At 47.5% G+C, this 26,101-nt stretch overlaps 1 protein-coding gene across 3 annotated transcripts in view; it reads right to left on the bottom strand.

The window, feature by feature from the left end:
- Nucleotides 1–8,718: 8,718 nt before the first annotated feature.
- The window catches only part of ZIC3 (Zic family member 3), an 85,103-nt gene continuing 67,720 nt past the window's right edge, over nucleotides 8,719–26,101 (bottom strand). For 2 of the 3 annotated variants that reach the window (XM_073885631.1, XM_025861577.2), the window contains exons 2-5: nucleotides 22,727–22,799; nucleotides 18,704–19,930; nucleotides 17,422–17,585; nucleotides 14,744–16,574 (exon numbers count right to left, since the gene is read on the bottom strand). In XM_073885631.1, the coding sequence (XP_073741732.1) occupies nucleotides 16,395–16,574; nucleotides 17,422–17,585; nucleotides 18,704–19,930; nucleotides 22,727–22,799 (1,644 nt within the window). In that variant the 3' untranslated portion in view covers nucleotides 14,744–16,394. Of the gene's footprint in view, nucleotides 9,296–14,743; nucleotides 16,575–17,421; nucleotides 17,586–18,703; nucleotides 19,931–22,726; nucleotides 22,800–26,101 lie in introns of those variants that run through there. The other variant, XM_025861578.2, reaches the window with a different exon arrangement.

Below are 26,101 nucleotides of genomic sequence, written 5' to 3'. Positions count from 1 at the left end.
AAAGAACCCAGAGTAAACCTCATCAGACAAAAGGAGCACAGAACCGGGCACCACGGTGCGCGCGGTCTTTCTGGTTGCGGTAGTGGAATGGTTAGTCACAAAAAGGGTTGCTCTAAATCGGGAAACTCTCCTACTTACTGCATTCTGAAAGCTTTACTGTACTGTGCCTCTATTTAGTGTGCAGGGCATAATAAAATCCATGTGTGACTGTTTATATTTTAAAGATGTTGCGCTCCAATATGTTCTGAGTTAGGGCTTTTGAACATACTGTATGGATTCAACACAAAGCTAACTGAAGGACTAATCTTCCCATTGTTACACTTTAATTAGTGCGACCTGTCATTACAACTTTTTATGATGGAAAGTATCAGGTCTTTTATCTTACTTTTAAGCCCTATTCTGAAAACAGCAGAAAGGGAACTGAAAAGACAAAGGAAATTGCATTTTATGGAACAATAAGGGGAGTCTTTAAAAATCCAGGGAAGTTCACAAACTGCCAATGAAATCTAGCTGGAGACACCAGCACTAGGAAGATGGCCCGTTACTGAGGATGCAATATTAGACGTCGGCTACCTCCTTCATCCTCTCCAGAATCCAAAGTCTAAGAAAGAATAAGAACATTTCATTACAGCCTCGCAATTGTATCACTTACTGTGTAGGAATTTAGAGACGAGGTCCAAAGCTATTAGGTCCTCCTCTGTCACACCTGTGTCCTCTTTACCAGCAGATTAGAGTTCTATGACAAATGCTTATTACAAATGTATTACATTGATTTCGTTATTTGTTTCACTAAATACTGTCCCGGCCCCTGTAGTCGGAAGGTGGACACTGAAGAAACACAAAAATCAGTACTAAAAATAGCACCAGAAATTAGAAGATTTACAGAATTAGCCGGAAACTAAGACCTGCGACAACTACAAATGTGACAGCTTGAGCTACTTTTATTAGATGAGCCAGATTTAGCAAACTTGACATCTAAGTAAATAATGCCCTCCAAATGTTCTCAGGAAATGGTGACTTAAGAGAAAGAAAGAAAAAGAGCTAAAAAAGCCAGAAGCCACAGACAAAAATAGGGCTTTCTGATTTTGTGTAATTCTTTTCTGCAAACGCTATTTATGTAAACATTATTGTAGTTTGTCCTCAAGACAGAAGAGGCTTGATATGAATTAACATGCTGTTTTGAGGAAATGTGCATGTTTTGAAAGCACATGGGTCAAAAAAACAAACACAAAGTTGAGAATGCAGTTTTTCTCTTTTGGAGTGAAAAATAATTGGTTACTGCTAAAACAAAAATGCAAAAGTTAAGTCAAGGGTACACTCCACTTCTGTGGAGTGAAAAAAATAATTGGTTACTGCTAAAATACTTTTCCTTCACTCTTTCACTATTATCTAATTTGGGGCAGATTCAGTTGGTTCACTTTGTGTCTGGCTTGGAAACCAAAGCTTTAAACAGATAAATTGAGAGCTTTTCAAAGCAGAATAGGAAAAGGAGTGTGTGTGGGGGGGGGTGCTCTGAAAACAGGGAGGATGCCGCTGTACAGAATTCCGGCCTTACAAATCCCGACACACATGCCAATTTATTCCCTTTCTCCACTCTCTATCTGCAGTTTAAAGCTGGATCAAAAAAAAAAAAAGCACTACCACCACAACAAAAGGAAGCTGGCTCCTACATCAGAAACCCAATTCGAGGCCCACTCCAAATCCAGAGCTCTCTTCAGCCCCACCCAAACCCCAAGGGGATGAGAAAAGAGGGTAACACAGAAGAAGAGGGGGTGGTCTTCTCTTATCCTACCTCTCACATGACCACCCCCGGTTTGTCTGGGTAACTGGGGAAGGAGAGCCGAGGTGTGCCTTTGGCATCCATAGTTGGGTCACCGCACCTTACTAGGGTTCCATCATCTGACTACACTGTGAATTAAAGTTGAAATAGAAGAACTGGCAAAAAGCTTTCTGTGAGGTAATCCAGAGACTCTAACTAGCACTGATTCTAGAGAGAAATAAATTGTGAGTTTAAAATAACCTAAAATCGGGGTGCCTGGGTGGCTCAGTCGGTTAAGCGTCTGCCTTTGGCTCAGGAGCTCAGGTCGTGGTCTCAAGGTCCTGGGATCAAGTCTGGCTCCCTGCTGAGCCGGGAGTGTGCTCCTCCCTCTCCCTCTGCCCCTCCCCTGGCTCATGCTCTCTCTCAAATAAATAAATAAAATCTTTAAAAAATAAAATAAAATAACCTAAAACCTCATGGCTGGCTCAGTCAGTAGGGCATGAGCCTCTTGATCTCGGAGTTGTGAGTTTGAGCCGCGTGTTGGGGGTAGAGTTTACTTTAAAAATAAATGAATGAATGAATGAATTTTAAAAACTAATAACCTAAAACCTCAAAAGGAAACTTTGGAATATAACTCATTATTTGTTGGGAACTGCCTGTATTGAAAAGACTCAACAGAGACATTCAATGGCTTACAAAATGCAGATGAACTGAGTGTCTCTACTTGCCACATTCAAACAGGTATCATCTTTAATATAACGGAAAAGCAATCCTTTGGCACCCGTAAGGCTCAAAGTTAACTTTAGACTTGGCTTTTTGCTCCAAATAAAGCTGTTGGAATGCCTATCTAAAAGAAAGATGGGATAGGTAAAAGAATTATTGTTCTCCTTGCAGAAAAAACAAGAGCATTATTTTCCAATTCAGGGAGTGCCAGAATTCTTAAGACAGCACAGTATTTACAATGTTACCATTTTTAATATGTCATGATCATTGACACAGAAAGCTGCAGAAACCCGGAGGAGGACTTTTGGCATAATGAATGGGAGATGATCAGAAATACAAAAAGACTTGGGTTTTAAACCTAAGTTAAATGTTAAATCAAACAAACACATGCTGAGGAATCTACCCCCTGCTTGTAGATACCAATTTGTCCTCAGATCCACATCTATGTGTCTCTGGATGGTTGGCAGTTCTCCGTTGGCAAAATGTAGAGAAAATTGAGACAATTGTCCACAATGGAAAAAAAAAAAAAGTTTGCCTCGGACAAAAGTCATTTCGGAGTTTATTAATTGAGGAGGCCATTGTGATATCCTGAATCTTAAAAGACCACAAGTAGATAAATTGGTAGTAAAGAGTTTCAAGAGTTTTGGTTTTTGCCATTCTCTATGAAATAGTTCTAAAACTTTCATATAGATCAGATTCATCTGGAACACTTGTTTGAAAGGCATATCCAAGCCCAGGCTCTGACACTGAGAAGCTGGACTTCACTTATCTAACCTGGGTCCAAGAAATGTTGTTCTTGTTTAGGTAGGCTCTACACCCAACGTGGGGCTTGAACTCATGAGCATGAGATCCAGAATCGCACGCTGAGCCACGGGCTGAGCCAGCCAGCTGCCCCCCCAGAAATTTTCATACAGGTGATCCACAAGCCACACCCATCAGGCGGCCCCATGAGCCTCATAGTTCTGTGAAAATATCTAAATAAGCAAAGATAAAATGTCTACTAAGTTACATAGTATATTCCATGCAAGCAAACCTTGAGTTAGTCTTCCATTCATTTGACACTCACTAAATTGGTGGACATTGTGCCAAGTCAGGCACAGAGTAGGTGCAAAACTCAGTTTCTTTAGCACCCAGTTATCTGTACCATCTCCTGACTCCCCACTTCATTTTGTCCCTGCACAACACCAGCACATCCGGTTAATTTAATGACTCAACTAATTTAAATATATACAATAACTTCGCGATTCGTATTGAATGTTTTCTGAAATGACTGAAGTTTTGGCCTGAGTTACATATAGCTGGTCCTCTGACTTTCGGAATGCCTAACGAAATCAAGGAGGAATGCAGTGAAAAGTCTTGCCTGAGAACATAAGTAGAGAAGTTCCTGGTGGAATGATGGTCAGGTTGTGCCCTGAATCTAACCGTTTAAGAGGGGGGAAGCCTGGGACACAGGACCTGTGCTTGAGGCTAACGCTCAACCTGAGGATCAGGACGGTCCTCCGCTTCTTTCATTCTAGACAATACACGTAAAACTCAAACATAAACACTCGAGCCACTCACAGCAGTTGCAGTGTTTTCCTCACATGGAAGAAATGGGTTTTAACCATCTATTTTAGCTAAAGAATGCTCTCTCCTGATTCTACCAGGAACTTCAGTTTTGAACACCAGACTACTGTGAACACGTACTTTTCATCTAATTTAACGTATATGTGTGAACACACAAGCCACGACTCCTTTATTGAATACCATACATGCACAAGATAAGTTTCAATTAGTGCAGGCTAGGAATCAATCCTCCCCCACCCCAACAAAAACTGCCCGAGGCCACACATTTAAAGAAATGAATGCAAATCGAAAACAATTGCACAATTACCTTTTCAAAATGATTTAATTTTAATTAACATATTTATATTATATGTGGATGCTCAATTTAAAACACTTAAAAGGAGCAAGTGTAGATGTGATAAAATATTTATTGTGTCTCAGGATTTTGCGTTTAGCAATTACCAATTCATTTTCTGATTCAATATTTGCCCAATAGAAAACTGGATGGTTAATTTATAAATTCAAAGTTGTTTCTAGATTTTTCTTTTTTCTTTTCTTTTTTCTTTTTTTGAAAATAGGGAAGGGGTTCTTGTCCTGAGTCCTGATTTTCAAGTAGTTTATTCCAACTATTCACTTAACCAAAGCGATTACAGTTTAAGCCCACACAGAAGCATTTGGGTTTAAATTCAGTGTTCAAATAGTTGTGTTATACAATTAGTCAATATGCAATTACAGGGAATCTAATGGAGCCAGATGCATGCGGTCCAGACACAAGCAAACTACAGATTAAGACTTTCTCAGTTTTAAACATACAAAAGCAAATTATGCAGTTAAACAGGGCTCACTAAAGAACCGCATCCATTTTTAACCAGTCGGACCATGTGAATTTTCATTTCACCAGTTCAGAGAGATGCCTTAAGGCACTGAAACTTCCAACACTTATAAAAGTAGTATGAAGTTTCAAGTACCCAGAGCACAGACAACTACAAAGTTATCCTTAATGTTTTTCCTAAATAAGGGTTTCTCTCCCCTCCCCCACTCAATTGCTTTCACAACAGTGTCTTATCAGAAAGTCTTGTGAGAAAGCTTCCCTGCCGGCTCATTCACAAGATTAAATCTAGTGCCTGGGACAGAAACATGGTGTTTCAGTGTTCAACGACATAATATCCAATGGAAGAAGCTTCATTTCACATCCTTGATATACCCGCACATCAGGCTCAAAAACCACGGAAGGCTCAGAAATGATCAAGGAATAGACGCCTGATGGAACAGATGCACAGATGCTGTGCTGGAAGAAAAGACAAATGCTGAAGTGCATAATGATTTTGAAAAGATTTCTTTATCAAACATGTCATTTGTTTGAAAGACCAGGGTTGTTGGCATCAGATGTGGGGTACCAGCTTGTTAGCAAAGTGAAACATGATGGCTGCGAGATACTGGCGATTGATGAATCAATTGAAATCACTGATGTTGCTCAACTGAACGTCTTCATTTACTACCTCAATGGTCAGGAGTTAAGGAAACACCTTTTGTTTGGGGTTATCACCACCACCAAGATGTCACATCTCAGTGAATACCCTGGCTAAATATTTTTTATAAAGACTAGGGAAGTCCCCAAAGGAATGTTATCAGCTGGCCAACCAATTATGTACTCTGTTGGTGATCAGCTGCAAAACTGACACGAGCTATCTTTTCCATGTACGTTCTGGCTGGGTAACATTAGTGAATCATCGGTAAACAAGTCCTATGCACTGGATTCCTATCGAAATGTTACAATGCATTTATTCATCTTGTATCACAAATTGCCTATTATTGACTCTGGGACGTTTACAGAGGCAATTGTTGGCAACAACATTTTTCTCATTGCACCAATGAAGTTTCTGATGATCTGATTAAAAACAAAGAGGACTTTTTTTCTCCCCCCTAAGGAAAGGCAACAGGAGCAGGAACACTTCTTTAAGAATCAAAGAGGGTGTTCTCCTGCCTGCCCCTGCACCCCGCCCCCTTCCTATTTTACCGGAAGACCTGGAAGGCCGTGCTGACTGATTTGATCCCTGGGACTCTAGACTAATGTCACCTATAGGAGGATCCGCCACGGGAGGCACCACAACGCTGTCAGGTTTGAAATCGGTCATTTAATATAACCTCGCTCTTACTAAGTAACCGACAACCAATACTCAGAACAAATTGCACACGGCCGACCCCCGCATCTAATAGGGCAAAGTCCGAAAGAAATAGACAAAAGTGATAAACCAGTTTAGGAAGGAATAATGAAAAGTCCTCCAGACTCCGTACAAAAGCCATTATCATTCAGCAGTACAACCTCTCTGGGAAGCTCCAAGTCCCCAAAATGAGTGGGAAGGAAACATACACTTCCCACTCAGTTCATTCGGGAAGAGCTTAGTGTGTTTGGTGTTTCTGTTTGGTTTTACTGCATGAATAGACCCATCACTGAGAAAAAAATAACGCATTTCATAATGCTGTAATAGAGCATTTCTTCACCTTCAGTCAGATCTCAGTTTTAACATAAAATAATCAGGTTATCCTTTCAAAACATAAGAAAACCAAAAGTAGGGGTGCCTGGGTGGCTCAGTCGTTAAGCATCTGCCTTCGGCTCAGGTCATGATCCCAGGGTCCTGGGATCGAGCCCCGTGTCAGGCTCCTTGCTCGGGGCGGGGGCAGGGGGGGGGGAAGCCTGCTTGTGTTCCCTCTCTCGCTGTGTCTCTCTCTGTCAAATAAATAAATAAAATCTTAAAAAAAAAAAAAGTATGGCGGTAAAGTATTAAGATTGGTGGCTGTTGTTTGTGTTTTTACCTTAGGTGAGGCCATAACCTAGGCAGTCCCTAAACTTATTCTAAGGATGCTGACATCGGTCAAAACATTTTGGGGACCCTTCTTTGAGAACTGCTTCCAAAGCTAGCTTCTAAGCCCCATAGGAAAATCGGTCTCATTATTCTACAGTCACATCCGCATAATACTAACATAAATTTAGTAGGGGGAAACTGAATAATTTAAGACATCATACAATTTAATCCTTTTGTTAAATGTGAATGCCAATTTTCACATTGTAAAATTGTCATTTGCTTTAAGTACAGTAAGAATCAAGCTGTTGACTAAAGTAAAATTTTATCAAATTAAAAGTAAACCACTAAATTACTATGTTTACAGATTCTAAGTACACAACTTATTTTTATCTAAGGATAAGTGTATATTCATTGGAAGATAACTTACAACAGGCATTTAATAACACTTTACTTTTACGTGTTTAAATATTCATAGCTATGTTCATAAACCTACATGCCCGATCTAGCAATTATGCTTATGAAATGCAGTATTTCTTATATACCCTAAGTCTCCATCTATTTTCTGAAAACGGCATTCATTTGCACCCCAGTACAAATCACTGCGTGTTTTTAGCAAAATAATCCATAATAGTAAAACTAGGAAACTACCCCAAAGCAAGAGGAAAAGAAGGGAATTCTCATTTGTTCAGGGATGACTGTGTGCCAGGTTCTTTATGGACTTTTTGTGTTAATCCTTAGAATAACCCTAGGAGGTATTATTATCCCAGGGCAGCTGGCTCATGCACAACTTTGTAGTCTACCTTTCCAAGGGCTTTTTAAGTAATCCCATTATAATACTCCACTGCCTGTCTGAAAGAACACAGTTCTTTTCTTAAAAACAAAAACAAAACAAAAAATTCTACCGGCACTGGTACAGGGGGATATAAAAATGTCCGATTTTCGGGAGCTGAGAATCAAAGAACGATAGTCTTCCTTGACTGGTCTATACTCCTGCTCTTAATGTAAATGAACAACCAAAATCAGAGGGAGATGAGCCATTTTCCCACTACTTAAAAATTACAGTATCATCAGTCTACTTAGAAATTTTACTAAAACTGGATCTAAAGAACCAATAGCGATATACTCTATCAGGCTGCAATTTACAATACCTCATCACGGCGTAATCACGTCAAATAAATACAATGATGGCCACTCGCAGATTACATTAGATTACAGATGTTCAATTTAAAATGAGAAATCAAGTATCTGGAGTTCGAAGAATTTCTCTGAAGTGTCTTCATCTTCTCTAACACTACAGTTAATTAACGACAACTTGTGTTTTAATAACACCTATATTCCATGATTCGGTAAGTGTCCTAATCAATGGTTGCCAAGTTGTCTACCCCAAGAACCACTCTGGGGCTCCTGAATAAAAGACATGTACTGTGCCGTGCTATAATATCTGCTCTCCAGAGGCCCTCCTTTCTTCTTCGAGGCCATCTTGGGCTTTGTCTTTCTCTCTCTTTCTCACCCAAAGAGTGGTGTGCACAAGCTCTTGGTCCTCCAAACTCCTGCCTCCAGTCCTTCCTTCTAATCACCCCTATCAATCCTCGACTCTGAATTTTTCCCCTGACTTCCCCAGCACCTGGCCCCGAGTCCCTCTGGGAAAACACTGTGAGCTCAAAACAGTTGGCTGAGGTTTGTTCAGTGGGTTTGTTTGGTTGGGGTGTTTTTTTGGTTTGTTTTTTGTTTTTGCAGGTTTATTGCTCAGTGAAAGCCCAGCTATATCATGAAAAATGTGACGAGAATATAAAATTGTCCCAATTCAACAGGTTAATCAACATTATTTAGGAGGTTCTGGTTGTCACCATAATAAAACAATGATCACAAAAAATTTTAATGGTTTTATTTAAGTCAAACAACAATTGTAGGGATCCTGGGTACTGCTTTTTGAACACAAACATACAAAATTAACAAAACAAGCATTCGTGTTTCTAGTTTTAAACACTTGAGCTCTACATGTGGAATGCAGATATTTGAAAGAGATTTTCAACAAGGTCAACACAATGCATGAGATAATACACACTGGGTTATGAATTAGGCCAGTCTTCACCTCCATCTTCCCACTTATAATCCTAAAGTGGCAGGGCGTGCGGGGGGGGGCAGGGGGGAGCATTTTTGCTTTTTCATTTCACAAATGATTGCTCAACACAGACTGAAATACACCAAAAGAAGAAAAGAGTCTTTTTATACCTCGGGAAGAAGCTACTACTCTTAAAATGATCACTTCAGGGTAACAGACATCCAAATTGATGTGGTTTTCTTTGAAACCTCATCAGTAAATCATTTCTTGCACAGTAGGCTCGGCATTAACCCTGCATTTAGGATAGGTAGTGTTATGGAGGGCTGGCTGCTGCATACCAACGTCAGTATCAAGTTCTTCGTCAGGAATTAGAGACTGTCCCGGATACCAAGCAGGACAACACTGGCAAAAAAACAAAAAGTGAACTGCAGATAGGTCAAAACAAGCTATATTTACTCTTAGAAAAATGTCTTAAATTGTTACTGGCTATGTTGTTTTAAATGCTAGTTTATAATAGAACACAATGGAATCTTTTCTTTTTTAACACCATACATTCAAATGGTCTTTACATACGTTGTGTTACAATGCAACACATTAGACAGCATACACATCCTATCAGGGATCGAACATAATAAACTTGCCATCTGGTGCCGGCTATTTCTACAGTTACCGTAAGCTCACATTTTTTCTCTATTCATCCGATTAGTCAACAGGTTGAACTGTCATCACATTAAAAATATGCAAAAGTGTTTGCTTTGTTGTATGATTTTTAAAGAAAGATATTTTCTTTCGTTTTAAGAGATTTTGTTGAAACCAGAGTTTCTTGAATCCTATTCGAAGCTGTTTTGCTCCTGTGTTATTATTATGAGTCCAAGTACTCTGAACCACTCCTTTTAATGCTTCCTGCATACTTAGTGTTTTTCAAGCTGTAAATTTCAATGGTTATGATAGAAACCAAGCCTCAGTGGGAAAAGCAGTGACCTTCAGAGTCCTCCCTCATACAAATATAAGAGTTCTACTAACTTATCACTCATCCAGTTTTGCAGAAATTCCATTCACATAATTCCTATGCAAATCCGCCAGTTTTACCATATCAAATGACCCAAAGAACACCGCAGGTATCCGGGGGGAGACAGTTCACCAGTGCATCTTTAGCTTGATTTTAATGCCAATTTAAGAGACAATCCGGGCTCTGTAGTTCTTAGAGAGACAAACTGCCTAACCATTAGTTACAGCTTTTTCAAGTTAATGAACTTTTCATTTTTCACACTTTCGGTACCAAGAGATTTAACCACGGAAAAAGCTCAAAGCTCAGGGTTCAAACTACAGCATGGAAAAATAAAGTATAGACCAAGCACCATCTACTTCCTTTGATCTCTCAAAGATGTCAATACTCCATTCCAGTGAGGGGGTGGGGGGAGTGGCTGAGCCCGGGAAGGAAACTTCAACCAAAGGGGGCAAAAAAAGATCTGTTTGGTGGCAATTTCAAAACAAGTTTCCAAACTGCAGAAGAGGCTGCAGCCCCTTTGACTTGCAGGAATTACACATAAGAAAAGAACAGAAAATACTACAAGGCATGCTTATTATTTTAATTGCCCAGGGGTTTCCAATGCAAAGCACGACAACTTAAATGCATATTCCAAATTCTTGCTCCAAAGCCGTCTTCTTTGTGTACTGAAAAGGAGGAAAGACAACCCCATCAATTGTTCTCTGCTGATAAAGGCACTGTTTTGCAGATTTCCCCCCAGATCTGGGCCAGCTTTGCTAATGACCTGCCCACCCACCTGGGACCCTTCCCAAGGTGGCCCCCCGGGAACTGCCCCACACCTTCAGGTGCCCAAATCCTCGACGGTGGGCAGTCCCGAGAAGGCCTTTTCGTTCAGCTGTTGGCCTCCACGAAGACGCAACCTGAAAGAATTCGTGCCGCCTATTTTCCTAGAGGAGGCAGGGGGTCAACAGCTACACCTTTCTATCCCACTTGTTTTTGTCCTCCCGAAACACACATCTGAAGGTGAATCTGCAAACTTTTTCTGCAGGGGAAAAAAACAAAAACAAAAACAAAAAAACACGAGCTCGAGATCCCAGAGCTACCAGGGGTTCTTTCACCCGCCAGGATTTAGGCAGTTAAGCAAAAGCTGAATGAAAGTTTTCGGGGCTGTGGCCTCCCCCCCACCCCCCGCCTTCGCGTAGGATCACCAGCTGTTAACAGCACACACAAAAGCTGCGACAGTGCCATTTCTCAGAGGTCCACGTTTAAATGAGATATGCAGAAAAAGGGGCCCCGAGCAACGCTTACGGTTCGAACTCGCAATGGCACGTTTTATTATGGAAATGGTACCTGCGTGTCCCCTCCCGGGCCCCGCCATTGTCCTGGAGGAAAAAGCGGCCGCTCATTGGCATTTTTAGGGGGATCGGACTTGCTGCGGCCTCCCGACCCGGCACAAGAACTCAAAATGGCACCCCCACCCCCACCCCGGAGGGCCCGCAGGAGAGGTTTTCAGTCGGGACGGGAGGGTGGGGGGGCCTCCAGCGGGCTTCAAGTCCAAGTCCCCTGGGAGCCCCAACACCCAGAAGGCTCGCCAACTTCCCACGCCCAGAATGCCCTGGAAGAACTTCTTCGCTTCCGTTTTTTCACAATTTTGCGATCGGCCGCCACGACCTACGTTCTCCCGCGAGGCGCTCGGAGCCGAGGAATAACGAGGGAGTTTACAGCACACAACAGTTCGGCAGCCCGCAGTCAGCGCTTTGCTGCGCTCCGCGGGGGTTCGCATCCGGCCGCCATGTTCATCACTCGAGAGCCGCCCCAAAACCACCCCCCTTCCCCACACCCCTCTCCTCCCCTCCCTCCCCGCTCCGCCGAGGCCGCGGCGCAGCAAAGGCGCTTTCAACTCTCCCCCCACCCCCTGGCAGTCGGAGCGGCTCGACGGCTGCGGGGTGTGCGCCTGCGCCGGAGTGCGGGCGGGTGGGGGGGGGCGGCGGGCTTGAAAAGGCCGGAGCGACGGGGAGCGGGGGAGGGGGAGGGGTTGGGGCCCGGGCCGAGCCTACTCTTTCCTCGCAGCGGGTCCCCGCTCCGGCCCCGGCCCGGCTCTCGCACGTGCGCGCTAAAAACCCACTTCAAAGTCTGCTCCCGGCGCGGGGGCGGCCCCCTCCGGGCCGGCCCTCGGACCCTCGCACCCCTGCACCCCCAACGCGGGCCGCCAACCAGGCCCCGGGCCTCACTCCCCTCCGGCCCCAGGCCCTGCGAAGAGACCGGGAGGGCCGAGCCAGAGGACGCCAGCCTAGGGAGCCCCGGCAGCCGGGAGCGGCCTCCGGGCGTCCGAGTGCCTCCCTCCCTCCTCCCACCCCCACCGCCTGGAGAAAATGAATGGAACACAAAGTTTGCGGCCAGCGCTACGCTGTGGCCTTCGGAGCTCACCATTGTTTGGGCTCGTATTGACCCCAGGTCCGGATTAGGCAGCGGCTGATTCCTGCTTTACAGCCCCGCCGGCCTAATGAGGCCGGGAGGCGATGGGGCGCGAAGCGTCCGCGGAACCCGGGCGACCGCCGGCTTACGGCCGCCGAGGGCCCTGTAGGTGGAGGTCAAAGGGTCAGCGGGCCGAGACCGCGAGAGAATTGACCCTAGGAAACGAGGTCCCCTCCCCGCCCCGAGCTTCGACCGGGACTTGCAAGAGGTTGGTGTGTGCACAGGGACCCTGGGCGCCCCGACGAGGGGCCCGAGGAGCGCGGAACGGGAGCCCTGACTTCCGAAACGCCTGGCCTCGTCCCCGGGGCAAAGCCTCGAGGGTCAGACATTGAGAGAGAAAAGCAGCCTAGCTGCCAGGCGGAGAACCCGCCCTTCGGGGCATGGGCACGCCGGTGGCTATTCTTGCACAGAAACTTGAGTGGCAAGAGGCCCTTCGACTTTTCTCCTCTGTTTGGGGGGAGGGGGAGCTTATAGGGGGAGGAGAAGGTGCCAGGGGCGCAGCGGCAAGGGGACAGCAGGCGGCAAGAAGGGGGGAGGGGCGAGGAGGTCCTGAGCACAACTTTGCAGGGAGGCTTTGTGAGCGGAGGCGGTCCCTGCTCGCTCGCCAACCTTCGCAGTAGCTGAGACGGACTGCCCTGCTTAGCCTGGACTCTGATCTTTAACCTTCCAAACTGGATGAAGGCCAGACTTCTGTCTGCTGGGAAATAGACACCTCCCCTTTCCCCACCCAACAGTGGAAATCTTAAGCTAAACCACCCAGTTTGGGAAAGATAATGGACTTTTAACAAAGGTCTTACCAGGTGCAAGAAGGAAAATAACAGGTACATCACTAAGAGCCCAGTTGACACTCATAGTTTCCAGCTGATCCATCTTTAGGGTTGCAAGGTTTTTTTGTTGGGGGGGTGCTTATTCTTTTAAGTTATTTACTGAAAATTCAAGAATATAAATGTGCACTCCCAGAGTCAGATTATAGGAGGAAAATCTGTGAAAAGTTTTCTACTGAAAGAAACTTTTTTTTTTTTTTTTTTTTTGCCAAAAAGTGACAGGGCAGAGACTATTTGGAGAAACAGGATGCTACACCAGAATTAGAGGAAATCACGTAGAGGGGCAAAGCTTTTACTTTACCTTAATATTGCTTATCATCATTGTTAATTGGTATCTTCCCCTCTTAGGACACAATGCTTTACTGTAAAAATTTTATGGTAGAATAATACCAAGCTTGCTAAGGAAAAATCAAACTCTTCTTTATGTCTCCTAAATAGATATTTAATATTTTTACTGGCAGGGAGGAGAAGCAAGTTTCTGAGAGAATCCTGCAACCAACCCACCCCAGTCAACCCCCATTTGAAATTAGGTTAAATTGGGGGTGGAGAGGAAATTCATGGAGAACACAGTAAATTGTGCAAGTTCAATGCATATTTCAGACAAAAAAACACTATTTAGACTTAAGTTGGAAGACACTTAGCGCCAATATTATGAACATATACTTTCTGCAAACCTGCTGAGCATTTACAACGGACTCTGGTTTGAAGTGAAAGAAAAATCCTGAAACAGGAATTTGGTCCAGCACCCTCAGTGTCAAGGTCAAGATTGGAATGTCTGGGGTAGGAGTGGTGGACTGACCAGGTTACCTGCTCATCACTTGTGAAGTCATCCCAATCTCTCTGTTCATGGCATTCAGGCCCTTGCCTTGTCTACTGGTGGAGGAAAGTGCAAAAAAAAAAAAAAAAAAAAAAAAAAACCCATTCTCCACAAACAAAAAATTGCATCCAAAACAATTTGCAATTAGAAACTGTCAATAATTGTTGACAAAGATCAGTAGATAAAATAGACTGCTTCAACTGTATCCAGGAAATCAAAGTTTCTTTTTTAATTATCAGAAGTTCTCTGGGCATTTCAATTTAAGGTTGATTTATTTGAACATGAAAAAAAATCAGGCACTAAATACAAAAATGTTATAACATAAATAAGATGTGCCAAGACTTTATTTCTTCAAAAAGAACAATAAACAAAATCCTATAATTCAAAATGATATTGTATAATACCAAATGGACTGCCACCAAAAAACCTAGAGCATTGCCCCTTCAAGAGAAGGAGGTACTTAAGCCTATTCATTACATTTCTAAATTCTTTACAATTCCTTATCTCCACCATTCTATTTGCTGATTTGCAAGCTGGTTATTCATGCAGAGATTGGGCTCTCAATATTAAACAGCACCCTAAATTAGTTAAAAAAAAAAAGTCTCTCGATACTCTACCCAGTCCAACCCGCCAATATAGTAATCAGTTTTTTCATATAACAACTGTAAAAGAACTGTTTGTCCAAATGAGTTGCTTCGCTGAAGATTAAATGGATTGTTAATATTTTATCACAAAGCAAACAACCATTTTTCATTGTTATTGATTTTAATGGAAACAATGCTCTTAACATCTGTGCCTACAAACCATGAACTTTAAAAATACATATTTTGCAAATGTTTTTTTCTTTCCATATCATTTCAGAACCGCTGCAGTTATTACACCGCTATAAAAATGTTATGAATAACTGATAATTATGAATTGAACTATATACAGCAAAACAAATCAGCCTTTGCCTTCCAAAACTGTAAATGGACTATGGTTCTTTTAAGAAGCACTTTAACCATAAGTAAGCACGGCTCAACTGGCCTTACTCATCACCACTGTTTCAGACATACGCTTACTTTTGAAAATATATAGATAGCTAGATAGATTTGATAGGCAGATTAGATAAGTCATAGATACAAACATATATATGTATATGGGTGATCCCTCGATAGAATACACAGACATGCATCCTGCCACAATGTTCATTTTTATGTAAGGTAATAAAAAACTAAGGGACATAAAACTCATTAGGTTACCTTATGTTTATATATGTAGGGCAGGGATGATTAAATCCAGCTTCTCAGTCTTTGAAATACAAGATTGAGATGTCATGGCCACTAACTGAACTGATCAGTAATATTTGATTTGCATGCTGAAAATCCAGGACAAACACATTTAAACTCGCAGTTAAACAACCATCTGAGCTACAGATAAAGAAAGGAGGGTCTCCCCAGATGGAAACTGACACTGTAAGGAATCTACACTGCAATAGAAAAATAATTTAACAATTAAAAAAGGGATCTGAGTGAGTTATAAATACCAACAAACAAGATTTCATTTGCTTACGTCTCCTCTTTGTAGAGGGAGGCTGTTACAAAACAAGAGAAAGGAGTCAGTGGTTCAAAAACTGTAAATTGTGTTCTTCTTTCAAAACAATAAAATTTAATGCTAAAGCAGTTATAATCAAAAGCTGTACAGCATTTGTTAGAAAACATTTTTTTCCATAAATATTGTTCAGTTCCCGGCACTTGTAGCAATAATTAAATTACAAACGATAAATATGGCATCAATGGATATGTATTTACAAAAAAAAAAGTTATTACAAAAGGCAACTGTATACTAAACGTCACAATCTGTGTAGAGTAACATCACATCCTCAGCCTGAAAAAATACTGAACAACAGTTTCGACCCCATTAGACAAAAATACATTCACAAGTGTAATGCTTTGAGGAAAAGTTCAAGACATAACAGGACTTTGGCACGGTTTAAGACTGTGAGAGTTTAAACAATCACCACTAAGGCGAAGAATTTCCATCAGTTTAACATCACCACCAACAACAAGCCTTCTATAACTTCCTCTCAAGAAACAGGACAAGTGTTAAAATGAGCTGAAGGAGTTTAGGAATGGGGTGTGCAGAGAGCAAGAGAAAAGGGAGGAAAAAGCAGTGAAAAAGATTTTTTTTGAAAATCCTTCAAATGCCAAAACATATTTTCTAATCCTGAGAAAAGGGCATGGCTACTTTTGGATCTTGCCCAAAAACCTTCCTGGACAATTGCAATTAACAAGATGTAACCCTATATATGGCCTCTTGCCTTAAAAAACTCCATTTCCATCTGATTGGTCTCAGTTTCCTTTTTAAAATGCATTTGGTCCATTCTATGGTTAACAGGGTTTGTGTTTGTGTTTGTCCTCAGACGTACCATTCGTTAAAATTGGGAGGAAGTCCAGGGTTGTGGCTGGTGCTAGTTTGAACTGCAGAAGGGGTTTTAGTGGTATCTTTACTGTTTGCAGAAGCTATAGCGGGTGGAGTGGAAGATTCATAGCCTGAACTGGCAGCAGGGGAGGAATCTGACCCTTGAGATTCATGAACCTAAAATTAACATGTATATATTATAATGAATATAATTCCAACTGGCATTGTGCAAGCAAAAACAAGAGCAGAATTCGAGCACTGTAAGAGCAAGACCGCCCAGTGACCCACTTAAACGAGAAATGCTGCTGATTTGGGTTTTTTTTTTTTGTTTTTAATCTCCATATTACCGATGTCTAGAAAACCCGGAGATGGTCGCCAACACAACAGCTTCAGCCCTAAGACCGGCATTACGGAAAAGGAATAATACAACACCTTGTCTTATCCATGCCCTTTCTCCGCGGATGGAGTGGGATAAGCACTTGGTCTTTGGGGCCTCTAAAATACTCCCTCCCGGCCCAGGTTTCACCAAGCCCGCTTCGGCTTGGGAAAGCAGGTACGGAGAAAGGTGGCACAGGCGCCCTGGGCGCTGCGAGGTCTCAGACAAATGCGTGGGAATCCGACCACGCTCCTCGGCCCTATTGTTTGATCGGCAGCCGAAGAGCGAATGAACCACCCACCCCCGGGTTCGGCGCGGGTGCTCCGGGTTCCCACCGCGGGCTGTGCCGGGAAGAGGCCGCCACTACAACCTCCAGCCCCGGCGAGCTCGGTTAGAGCTTCCCAGTAAACAACCAATTGTTCCTCTGCTCCCTCCTCCTCCCCACTGTGCCCTCCCCACTGTGCCCTCCCCACTGTGCTCTCCCCGCCCCCCCCCCGGGTGCCCAAAATGGGTTCAAGGTGTCACCGCTGGAGCAAATCGGATTTAACGTGGAGGATACAGGGTTGGCAGCGCGGGCGCTTCCGTTCCGCGGCCCGCTGTCGGGCCGAGTGTTTATAAACCGCCGACCGCTAATAAAGAGGTAATTACCTTCATGTGCTTGCGCAGGGAGCTCGGGTGCGTGTAGGACTTGTCGCACACTTTGCAGATATAGGGCTTGTCCGAGGTGTGCACATGCATGTGCTTCTTGCGGTCGCTGCTGTTGGCAAAGCGTCTGTCGCAGCCTTCGAATTCACATTTGAACGGTTTCTCACCTGCAAGAGGCAAAAACGCAAAGGGGCAAAAATATGATCAGGGCCCGGAGCTTCCTAGGGCCCAGCAGCGGGAGACGCAGCGCCCGGCGGTCTGGCCGGAGAGGGAGCGCCGACTGGGGGCGGCTGTGGCGTCTCGGTTCCCTGGAGAAAAATGGAGAGCGCTGGTTAAGCCCGCTGGGCTGGGGAGTGGTGGTCGGGGCGGGGGTGGGGCAGGGTCGGCCCCGAACCTGCGCGTCCCTTTGTTCTCGCGCAGGATGGGGAAGCTTCTGGCTCCTCCAAACTTTCCCCTAACTTGTGCTTCCATCCCACCCGACCCAGGGCTCCCAACGCGTGGCCACGCTCCGCCGCTACCTCGGCGATGTAACCCAGCCCCGGCGGGACAATGGACCGGGGACGGGACAATCCCGTTCAGGTCCTTCTTTGTACCCTTTAATTCGCCTCTTTCAAATGTGGCGGTTTTGCTAAACCCAGTATTAAAAAGCAGGGGTCGTCGTACTTAACGTTCGAAAAGAGAAACCTATATAAATCCAGGGGCTCCAGACAGTTTTACAAGATGTTCGGAACAAGCCACGAAACTGAGGTGCCTTTTCTACTTTTAGCTTTCCTCCCGAAGTACTGAATTGAACCTGGAACTCCAAATAAAAATAGTTTGACAAAAGTATCAGTCATTTAATTAGGAGATGTGCCAATCAAGGGTAAAAAAGAGCGGAAGTAACCGAAAGTTAGTTTTCATTAGCATTTCTATGGTTGCCTTCCCCGAATGTGTGCCGAGAGCTAAGTCGCTTGTAAGCAATCCGCTCTCATCACATTCGGAGTCCCTTCCTAGTAACCCAGAAAAGAGACAAAAAGAGGCGGCGCCAGTTGGCTCCTGGGCGCGAGAAGGTTCCAATTAGTTCCTGAGACCGCGGAGCCGTCTGCCCGGGAAGTTAGAACTGGGCAAAAGCGCCGCGGGGCGGGGAGGGCGAGAGGTGGAGGGACACTGACAGCGCTTCTTTCCCGAACGGCCCCGGCGGGGCGCCGCCCCTCTCTTTGGTCGCCACCCCTCTCCCTCGCGCGGCAAGTCGGCTCCGTGGCGCGGTGCCGCTGTGAATCACGCGCCCGCCTGCCTTACCCCTTACCTGTGTGGGTCCTCTTGTGGATCTTGAGGTTCTCGGAGCGGGCAAAGATCTTCCCGCAGCCCGGGAAGGGGCAGGGGAAGGGTTTCTCGCCCGTGTGCACTCGAATGTGGTTGACCAGTTTGTACTTCGCCTTGAAGGACTTGCCCTCGCGAGGGCACTCCTCCCAGTAGCAGACGTGGTTGTTCTGCTCCGGGCCCCCCACATGCTCCATGGTGACATGTGTCACCAGCTCGTGCATGGTGCTGAAGGTCCGGTCGCAGCTCTTCTTGGGCCGGCTCAGCTGAGCCTCGTCGATCCACTTGCACGACAGCTCCTGTTTGATGGGCTGCCGCATATAACGGAAGAAGGCGCCGGGCCCGTGGTGGGCCGCCACGTTCACGCCCATGTTCATGTTCATGGGGCTGTAGTTAGGGAACTGCGCGCCGGCCGTGTAGGGGTCTGTGCGCGGGCTGGCCACCGGGCGGTACGGGTCGGCGCGGCCGAACAGCTCCCCGCGCAGCCCCAGGTGGACCTGGTTGTTGTCCACGTGCCCTGTGGGCGACGGGTGCCCGGCGCCCTGCTCATGCAGACCGGGGAAGAGCAGGTAGCCAGGGGGCTCGGGAATGCCAGCTGGAGCGTGCAGGCTGCTCGCCGAGCCGGCGAAGAGCCCGTGCTGCCCGCCACCCGAGGCCGCCTCGCTGAGCCCGGAGCCGCGCTGGCGGAACAGAAAGTCGCGCGTGGAGTTGAAGGCGGCGGAGGCGGCACCGCCGTAGCTGGGCACCTGGCCGGCGTGGTGATGGTGGTGATGGTGGTGGTGATGATGGCCCAGGGCGTTGGCGTAACCCGAGCCCTGCGGCGTGAACGCGGAGCTCTGGCCCGAAGACAGATCGTGAGCCGCCGCGGGGCTCAGCTTGAAGGCGGCGGCGGCGGCGGCGGCGGCGGCGGCGTGGGGCGAGTCCCCGAAGGGATTCAGCCCCATGCCCGCCGGCTCGCGGTTGGGCATCTCGTGGTGGCGCGGCGCGCCGAAGCTGCCCACTCCCAGCCCGGGGAACTGCGGGCCTCCGTCCAGGAGCATCGTCATGGGTGGGGCGTTCTGGGCACAGGCGATACCGCTGAACTGAGCGAGGGTGCGGGCGAAGGAGATCTCCAAAGTGCCGCAGTCGGCGAGGGGTGGCGGCGGTTGGACACTGCCGGGAGACCCCCAAGGCGGTGCCAGGGGCTGCAACTTTCCGTCGCTGTGAGAGTCTCCTGCAGAGGGATAGGAGGGAGGAGGGGAAGTAGAGGAGCAGGAGGGGGGGAGGAGGGGAGAAGAAGGAGCGGGGAGAAGGGAGGAGAAAAGACTCTGGGACTAGATCTGGTTTAACAAACTAACAGGCGCGCACAAAGAAAAATAAGCAAAATAATAAGTGGAGGGCGGAGTTGGCCAATCCGGTCCCGGGCACCCCTCCTCTCCCCGAGAGCGCAGCACCGCGGGGCCAGGAGGCTCCCTCGGCACGGGCCTCCCGGCTGGGCTGCGCTTAGTAGCAGAGCCGGCTCGTGGCCGGCGGGCAGGCAGCAGGCTGGAGGCAGGCTCGGTCCTCGCCGCTCGCCGCGCGAGTCCCAGCCTCTTCGCCTCCAGAGTAATGTCCTTGGACTGATAAAGTCAATCACTCACTCCTCTCACATAAACCGAGCGGGAGGCCGCGCGGCGCGCGCCAATGGGGAGCCAGCTGGCCCGCGGTCACCTGACCCCCGGCCCTGCAGCCCATTGGCCGCCGCCACACTGATTGGCAGCGCGGAGCGGGGAACATGGCAGCCGCAGCCGAGCGACCGCCGCTGATTGGGCCGCGGCCGGGCGCCTGGCAGGTGAGGCGGCGGCGGCGGCCCGGCGCCCGCGAGTGGGCTCCGCGGAGCTTGCGCTGCTGTGGGGAACTGGAGCCAGGCTCGAGTCAGCGGCCGGCGGGGCGGCGCCGGGCCTCTCCCTGGCTTCCCTCCGGCCCGAAGCGGGCAGGCACCCCTCACGCGCTTTACCCGCTTTGGCCAAACGCACTCTTTGCCCCGCGAGGATCGTTCCCACCGTCGGCGCGGCGCCGGACGGCCAGCCCCGCTTGGGCCCCCGCCGCCTCACCACCCGGAGAGAGGGCCCTCTCGGCGGCCGCAGGGCGGTGATCCTGGGGCGAGCGTAGCACTTCCAGGTTCACGGCCCATTAGCCGCGTCCTCCCCACACGCCACCGTGGGCCCTGATGGCTCCGAGACCACGGACCCAGGCCGGCCAGCTCGCCGTGCGGGCCCCGAGCTGCTGCTGGCCGTCCGAGGCCCAAGCGAGGAGAAACGATTACAATTAGAGCCGATCGCCCTTACTTCCGTCTGAGCCAAGCGTTGACTCTTTAGTTTGTGAGTGGTGGCTATACTCGCCGCTGCCCCTGCCCCCCCCCCCCATATATGACACACCAGCCACAGCTCAGCAAACACACAACATCGTAAACGCAAGCACGTCTCTGGGAACACTCACGCAGCACAGTGAACACAGAGCTAAACAGAAGCGTAAGCACATACAAACCAGTACCACAACAAACTACACACAAAACGGTAAAAACACAGGCACATGACAAACGGAACACACAACAGGGTAAATACACGCACACAACACAGCAAACACAGACAACAAGTACAAATACTAAACACGCACAGAATACACTTAGCCTGCGCACACAACACACTAAGCACACTACATAGCAAACTCTCTAGACACACGCTAGATCAGCGTGGTTTCCAACCCAAAGGGTAATCGGCTTCGAATTCTCAACATTTTCAAATGCAAAAGTGGGGGGGGGGGCAGGAATGGAGACTGTGGGGTGGAATTTTCTTCTCTCTGAACAGCCAAGGCTTTGCTCTCTTCTACTCCTACCCAGACAAGCACATAGTGACCTCAGGGAATTCTTACCCCTTGAGGATTTACCTTCCAGAGTTGTGTGCTGAAGCACACCCCCCACCACACACACACCCCACCCGACCCCCACCCCGCCTGGTGCTAGGTCTTTCTGGACTTAATGGCCAGGTTCAGACAGGGCTATAAATCCACTCATTTTTTGTCCGGCAGGGTATTTGCAAAGAATGCAGGAGAGTGGAAGTGGAAAGAAAAGGCCCACAGAAAGATGGCTGTGATTGTCACATCCCGAACAGGGCCGAGCCCCCAAAGTCTGCGCCTTGAGTCAGCCTCACAACCTGGCCGCCATCTCTCTGTAGGAAACAGAACATCTGATCAAGTTCAGAGGCGCTTGGAGAGACAGCCTCAAGCAGCGCTTTCTAACTGCGGCCTTTCGCTTCCTGCCCCCCAATCCGCCGGGCCTGGCCAAGACTTCACCTTCTTTCTTTGCCATTTTGCTGGGGGGAAACCCTGCCGGTAGCACACTTACACCCCCTCCCATCAAACTCGCCCCAATTCTCCCTCTCCATCCACAGCTCTCTCCCCAGGTTGGAAGGTGAGTTCACTACTGACTTAAATGATTACATCTACTGAAAATAGGCTCTCCAAGAACGGTTTCAGTGTCGCTCAGCAGAAGGTTTCTTTGCGGGGGGGGGGGGAAGGGGACTCAGAGAAGAACAAATATGCCTAAATCATGCAAATGAATTCCCTAGAGTCAGGTTTACAAAAAGGGAGGATTGCTTTTCTTTCTTTCCCCCTTTCTTTTCACTTTGCCCTTTCTATCCTTCCTTCCCTCTACCTCTCTCTTCACCTCCCACCGACCCCCGCGGACCCTGGGCGCGGAGTTGCATAGAAAAAGTTTGGATTTCCTCCGGTCGCCAGGGCAGAGGAGAGCGGTTCTCGAGGCTCGGGGGGGCGGGGTGGGGGTAGCTGTCAGGCGGTGCGAGGGTTTGCGGGGAGCCCGGCCAGGTACCCCCCCCCCCGCCCCCGAGAACCTGGGGCCTTGCGCGTTTGGGAGTCAGGGCGGACTGCGGGGCGAGGGGCCGAGGGAGGAAGGCGGCCGAGGGAGCCCAACCGGCCCCTTCAGGGGGAGGGGGCCTGAGCGCAGGGCAGGGGGATGTTGCGGCTGCTGACCTACCCGGTGCCCAGTGTCCGTTTTGATATGGCCACATTCCGATAATTAATTGCCTCCAGCACGTGCTCTGTAGTCCCTGGAACAAAAAGGCATAATTCAATTAGATCATCAACCGAGAAGTGGGGAGGGGGGGAATGCTTGTTAAGGGGCCGACCTGAGGCGGTTCAGCCAGGCCAAAACCCCGGGCGGTGGAACCCTTCCTGGGACATCCCGGCCCAGACCGAGTGTGCGACTCTGGGGGGGTGTCGGTGCTCAGGGAGGCGCAGGGTCCCCAGATGTCCCCGAGAGGACGAGGCTGGGGGCTTTGTGAACAGCAGGACAGAGGCAGACCATTTCGGATTCTATTTTGGTTGGTTTGGGTGGAGGTTTCCTTTTTGGGAGGGGGAACCCTGACCCTCGAAACAGATAGAAGGCGAAATATCTCCAGATACAGCAAGTTTACCGCCTATGAAAACAAAGCCCCCTCCCCCAAAGCAAACCACTCCTGTTAGGCAATAAGAGTAATAATGATACAGCGGAAGTTTCCCTGATTACCTGCAGCCCTCACCCCTCAACTTGCTTTTCGGAGGAGACCCTGGGAAGAACTTCGGGGCACAGAGGACTTTGGGGAGCTGTGTCCGAAAGCAGAGTGGTGGCCGAAAGAAAGAAAAGCAGAGAAAAGTTTTGCCTGCACTCAGGCTGGAGAGGGAAGGCAGGAGTTCTCGTTCCCTCGTTTTCTCAGGTGGAGAAAGGAATCACTGGGCTTGCCAAGGCAGGGCAACTGGAACCCAGGGGTCGTGGGTCCTATTTTACGCTATAACCGAGGCTCCTTCGGCAGCGTTGGCTTACTGGGGTTTACATGTGTATTAGGCAGCGTAAATTAACCAATAAATCTCTTTTATGCATCCCCCAGTTGTATGTGGTCTGGTCTAAATATCCACATGTCTGTATGGATAGGAAATATAATGGGATCCGTTCCCTCACACTGAGTTCAAACAGTAAATAGGAAAAAGATTTATTCTCATGCCCAAATCTGAAGCAATAAATAAAATCAGTGACACTGGTCACTGCCAAACAAGCAAAGCTTTTGAGCCTGAATTTTAGGATCCATCTTAGAGAAGCAGGAGGGAAACAGAACATCCAGACCGGAGGGGGGGGGGGACAAACTGGTTGCTCTGTACAACCCAGACCCCACTCTGCATCACTTGTTTCCTCACGCCAGCCTCCTCAAAAAACAAAACAAAACAAAACAAAACAAAACATGTACAGCACGTTGTGCTATCGGGCAGGATTTCTTTCGAAACCCATTTTCTGTGGCGGCCATGAAATTATCCTAAGTCGGAGACCTAGCAATTTTCTTTAAGTCCAAGGGAAACACTGCGGTCTTTTCTTCTGTTTTGTATTTAGAAAAGACTTGCAATCTAACACTCGCAACATTTTAAAGACCCTTTAAACCCAGCAAGCGGATTTCCGTTCTGCCAATGCTTCCTGATTTATTTCAATAAATGAATCTTTGAATCCAGGAAGGGAATTATTCCAAGACGCTGAATTTGGTGCCCCTGCCTCTTCCTACTGGAGCACGGAGTGTTTCTCGTTGAAACATGTCCTTGAAACTCACCATTATTTGCATTTTTTTTTTCCTGGTAAATGACACTTTCTTTACATAAATCCCCACCCTCTTTTCAGAGTCCCAGGTCTTTTTTTAAAAGAAAAACTGCACATCGCGATAAAAAATGAAGGGCGAGAAAGCTGGGAAAGGAATGCGTTTTTAACTCCTCTTTATTTTTATGCTAAGATAAAGCTCTTAATTGGCTTCAGGGGCCGAGCTCAACTATCGATCTCCGGAGCCCGGGGACCTGCGGACACACTCGCCAACCGCTCATTTGGGCTCCGGATTTCATTGGCCACATTAGAGTTTTCACCACACTCCCATCATTCAATACATGTTTTATAAGCCCTAAATGCCCTGAAAATGCAATATAGAATGAGCAAATAGATATTGTTAATCAACCCTTTTAAAAAATCTGTTTTGCCTTTGTCCTCCAGTCCAAGACACATCGCTGACCAGTGTAATGAAATGCAAACCAGATGGGAATGAGACATTTTCATTGTACTTGTCAATCAAGGCTGTGCAGAATATATATATATATATGTATGTATATATATATATATATGAACTTAAGAGACTCAGGCTAAAGTAAAGTAAATAGGAATGAACTTGGAGAAGGCAGGCAGGGAACTGAACTAGAGCTATCAAAATCCAGTTTGGGATTATGAGGAGAGCCCCAGGAATACAGGAAATGGAGTGAAGCTGTGGGCAGTGGGCAGTACTCTCGGAGTCCGGGAGCAAGGCTCTTAGTGAGCCGTGGTCGTGGCCCACCACGATGCCAGCATCTTTACTACTCTGGGGGTGCCTAAATGTTAGCCTCCAGGCTCTAAGGCACACTGGCAGTGGCTCTGAGTGCCAGAAGGACAAGTCACATTGGGAGAGGACTTCCCCTTCAGGATCAGAACCCCTTGTAGGTGGGGAGCGCCCAGCCAAGGGGAGAGGGAGACCCAGGCAGAGGCCGGTGGACAATGACGCATTTGATTTGTGTTTACAGGTCCTTCCCCAGAGACCTGAAGAGATAGGTGAAGGAGAATGGATTTGGGGTGTGAAGCTTGCCTGACGTTCTGGAGCACACATTTACTCGGGACCCCAAGTTCCTTCCAGCTGCCAAATGCTCTGTTTGTTCTGATATGTAAATGATAAAGTGGCTGGACTATGCTGAGGTATTTGCTCCATTTCTCTGCTTTGGGACACGATCCTGCTCCCAGAGTGACAGGAGGGGTACCTTTGCGCCACATCATGGATTCTGGCAGGGAATCTCATCCGCGGGGCTTCGGTTTGGAATTGCACGCCCCTAATCCAGGCCCTTTCCACCATTCCCTCTTCGTCCTTCCTTCCTCCCTGGGACCAGAGGCTACAGTACCCCAATGTTCTCTTCTCTTTTGCCCACGCTGAGAGGGCGCATTCCTGCCACCTAAAAATATGCTGGCCCCAGCCCATTCAACTCCCAAGGAACTTCACGTAGGTCAGGAAGGGCATTTTGTAAAATGGAATTGTCCGAGTTTTTGCATTGGGTTTGGAGTCACTTGTGTAGTCCTTTCCTAGTGAGGGGGTGGGAGGAAAGGGCTTTGAAATTAAAACAAAGAACAGCCCCCCCCTTCTCGCCCTTTTGTTTCCCCACCTCCAAACAAGACAGAGTAGGGGTAAATTAGACTAACTTCTAGTTTGAATGTGATTTGGCAACTGGCAAGCCGGATCTAGCCCATAGCCTATGTGGCATTTGTATGGCCCCTGGAGGGAAGAGTGTGTGTGTGTGTGTGTGTGTGTGTGTGTGTGTGTGTGTGTCTGTG

This window comes from Callorhinus ursinus, unplaced genomic scaffold, assembly GCF_003265705.2.
Source record: "Callorhinus ursinus isolate GAN/ISIS: 27379988/994484 unplaced genomic scaffold, GSC_fseal_2.0 scaffold64, whole genome shotgun sequence".
Taxonomy (NCBI): Eukaryota; Metazoa; Chordata; class Mammalia; order Carnivora; family Otariidae; genus Callorhinus; species Callorhinus ursinus.
This window is presented reverse-complemented; position numbering and strand designations above follow the sequence as displayed.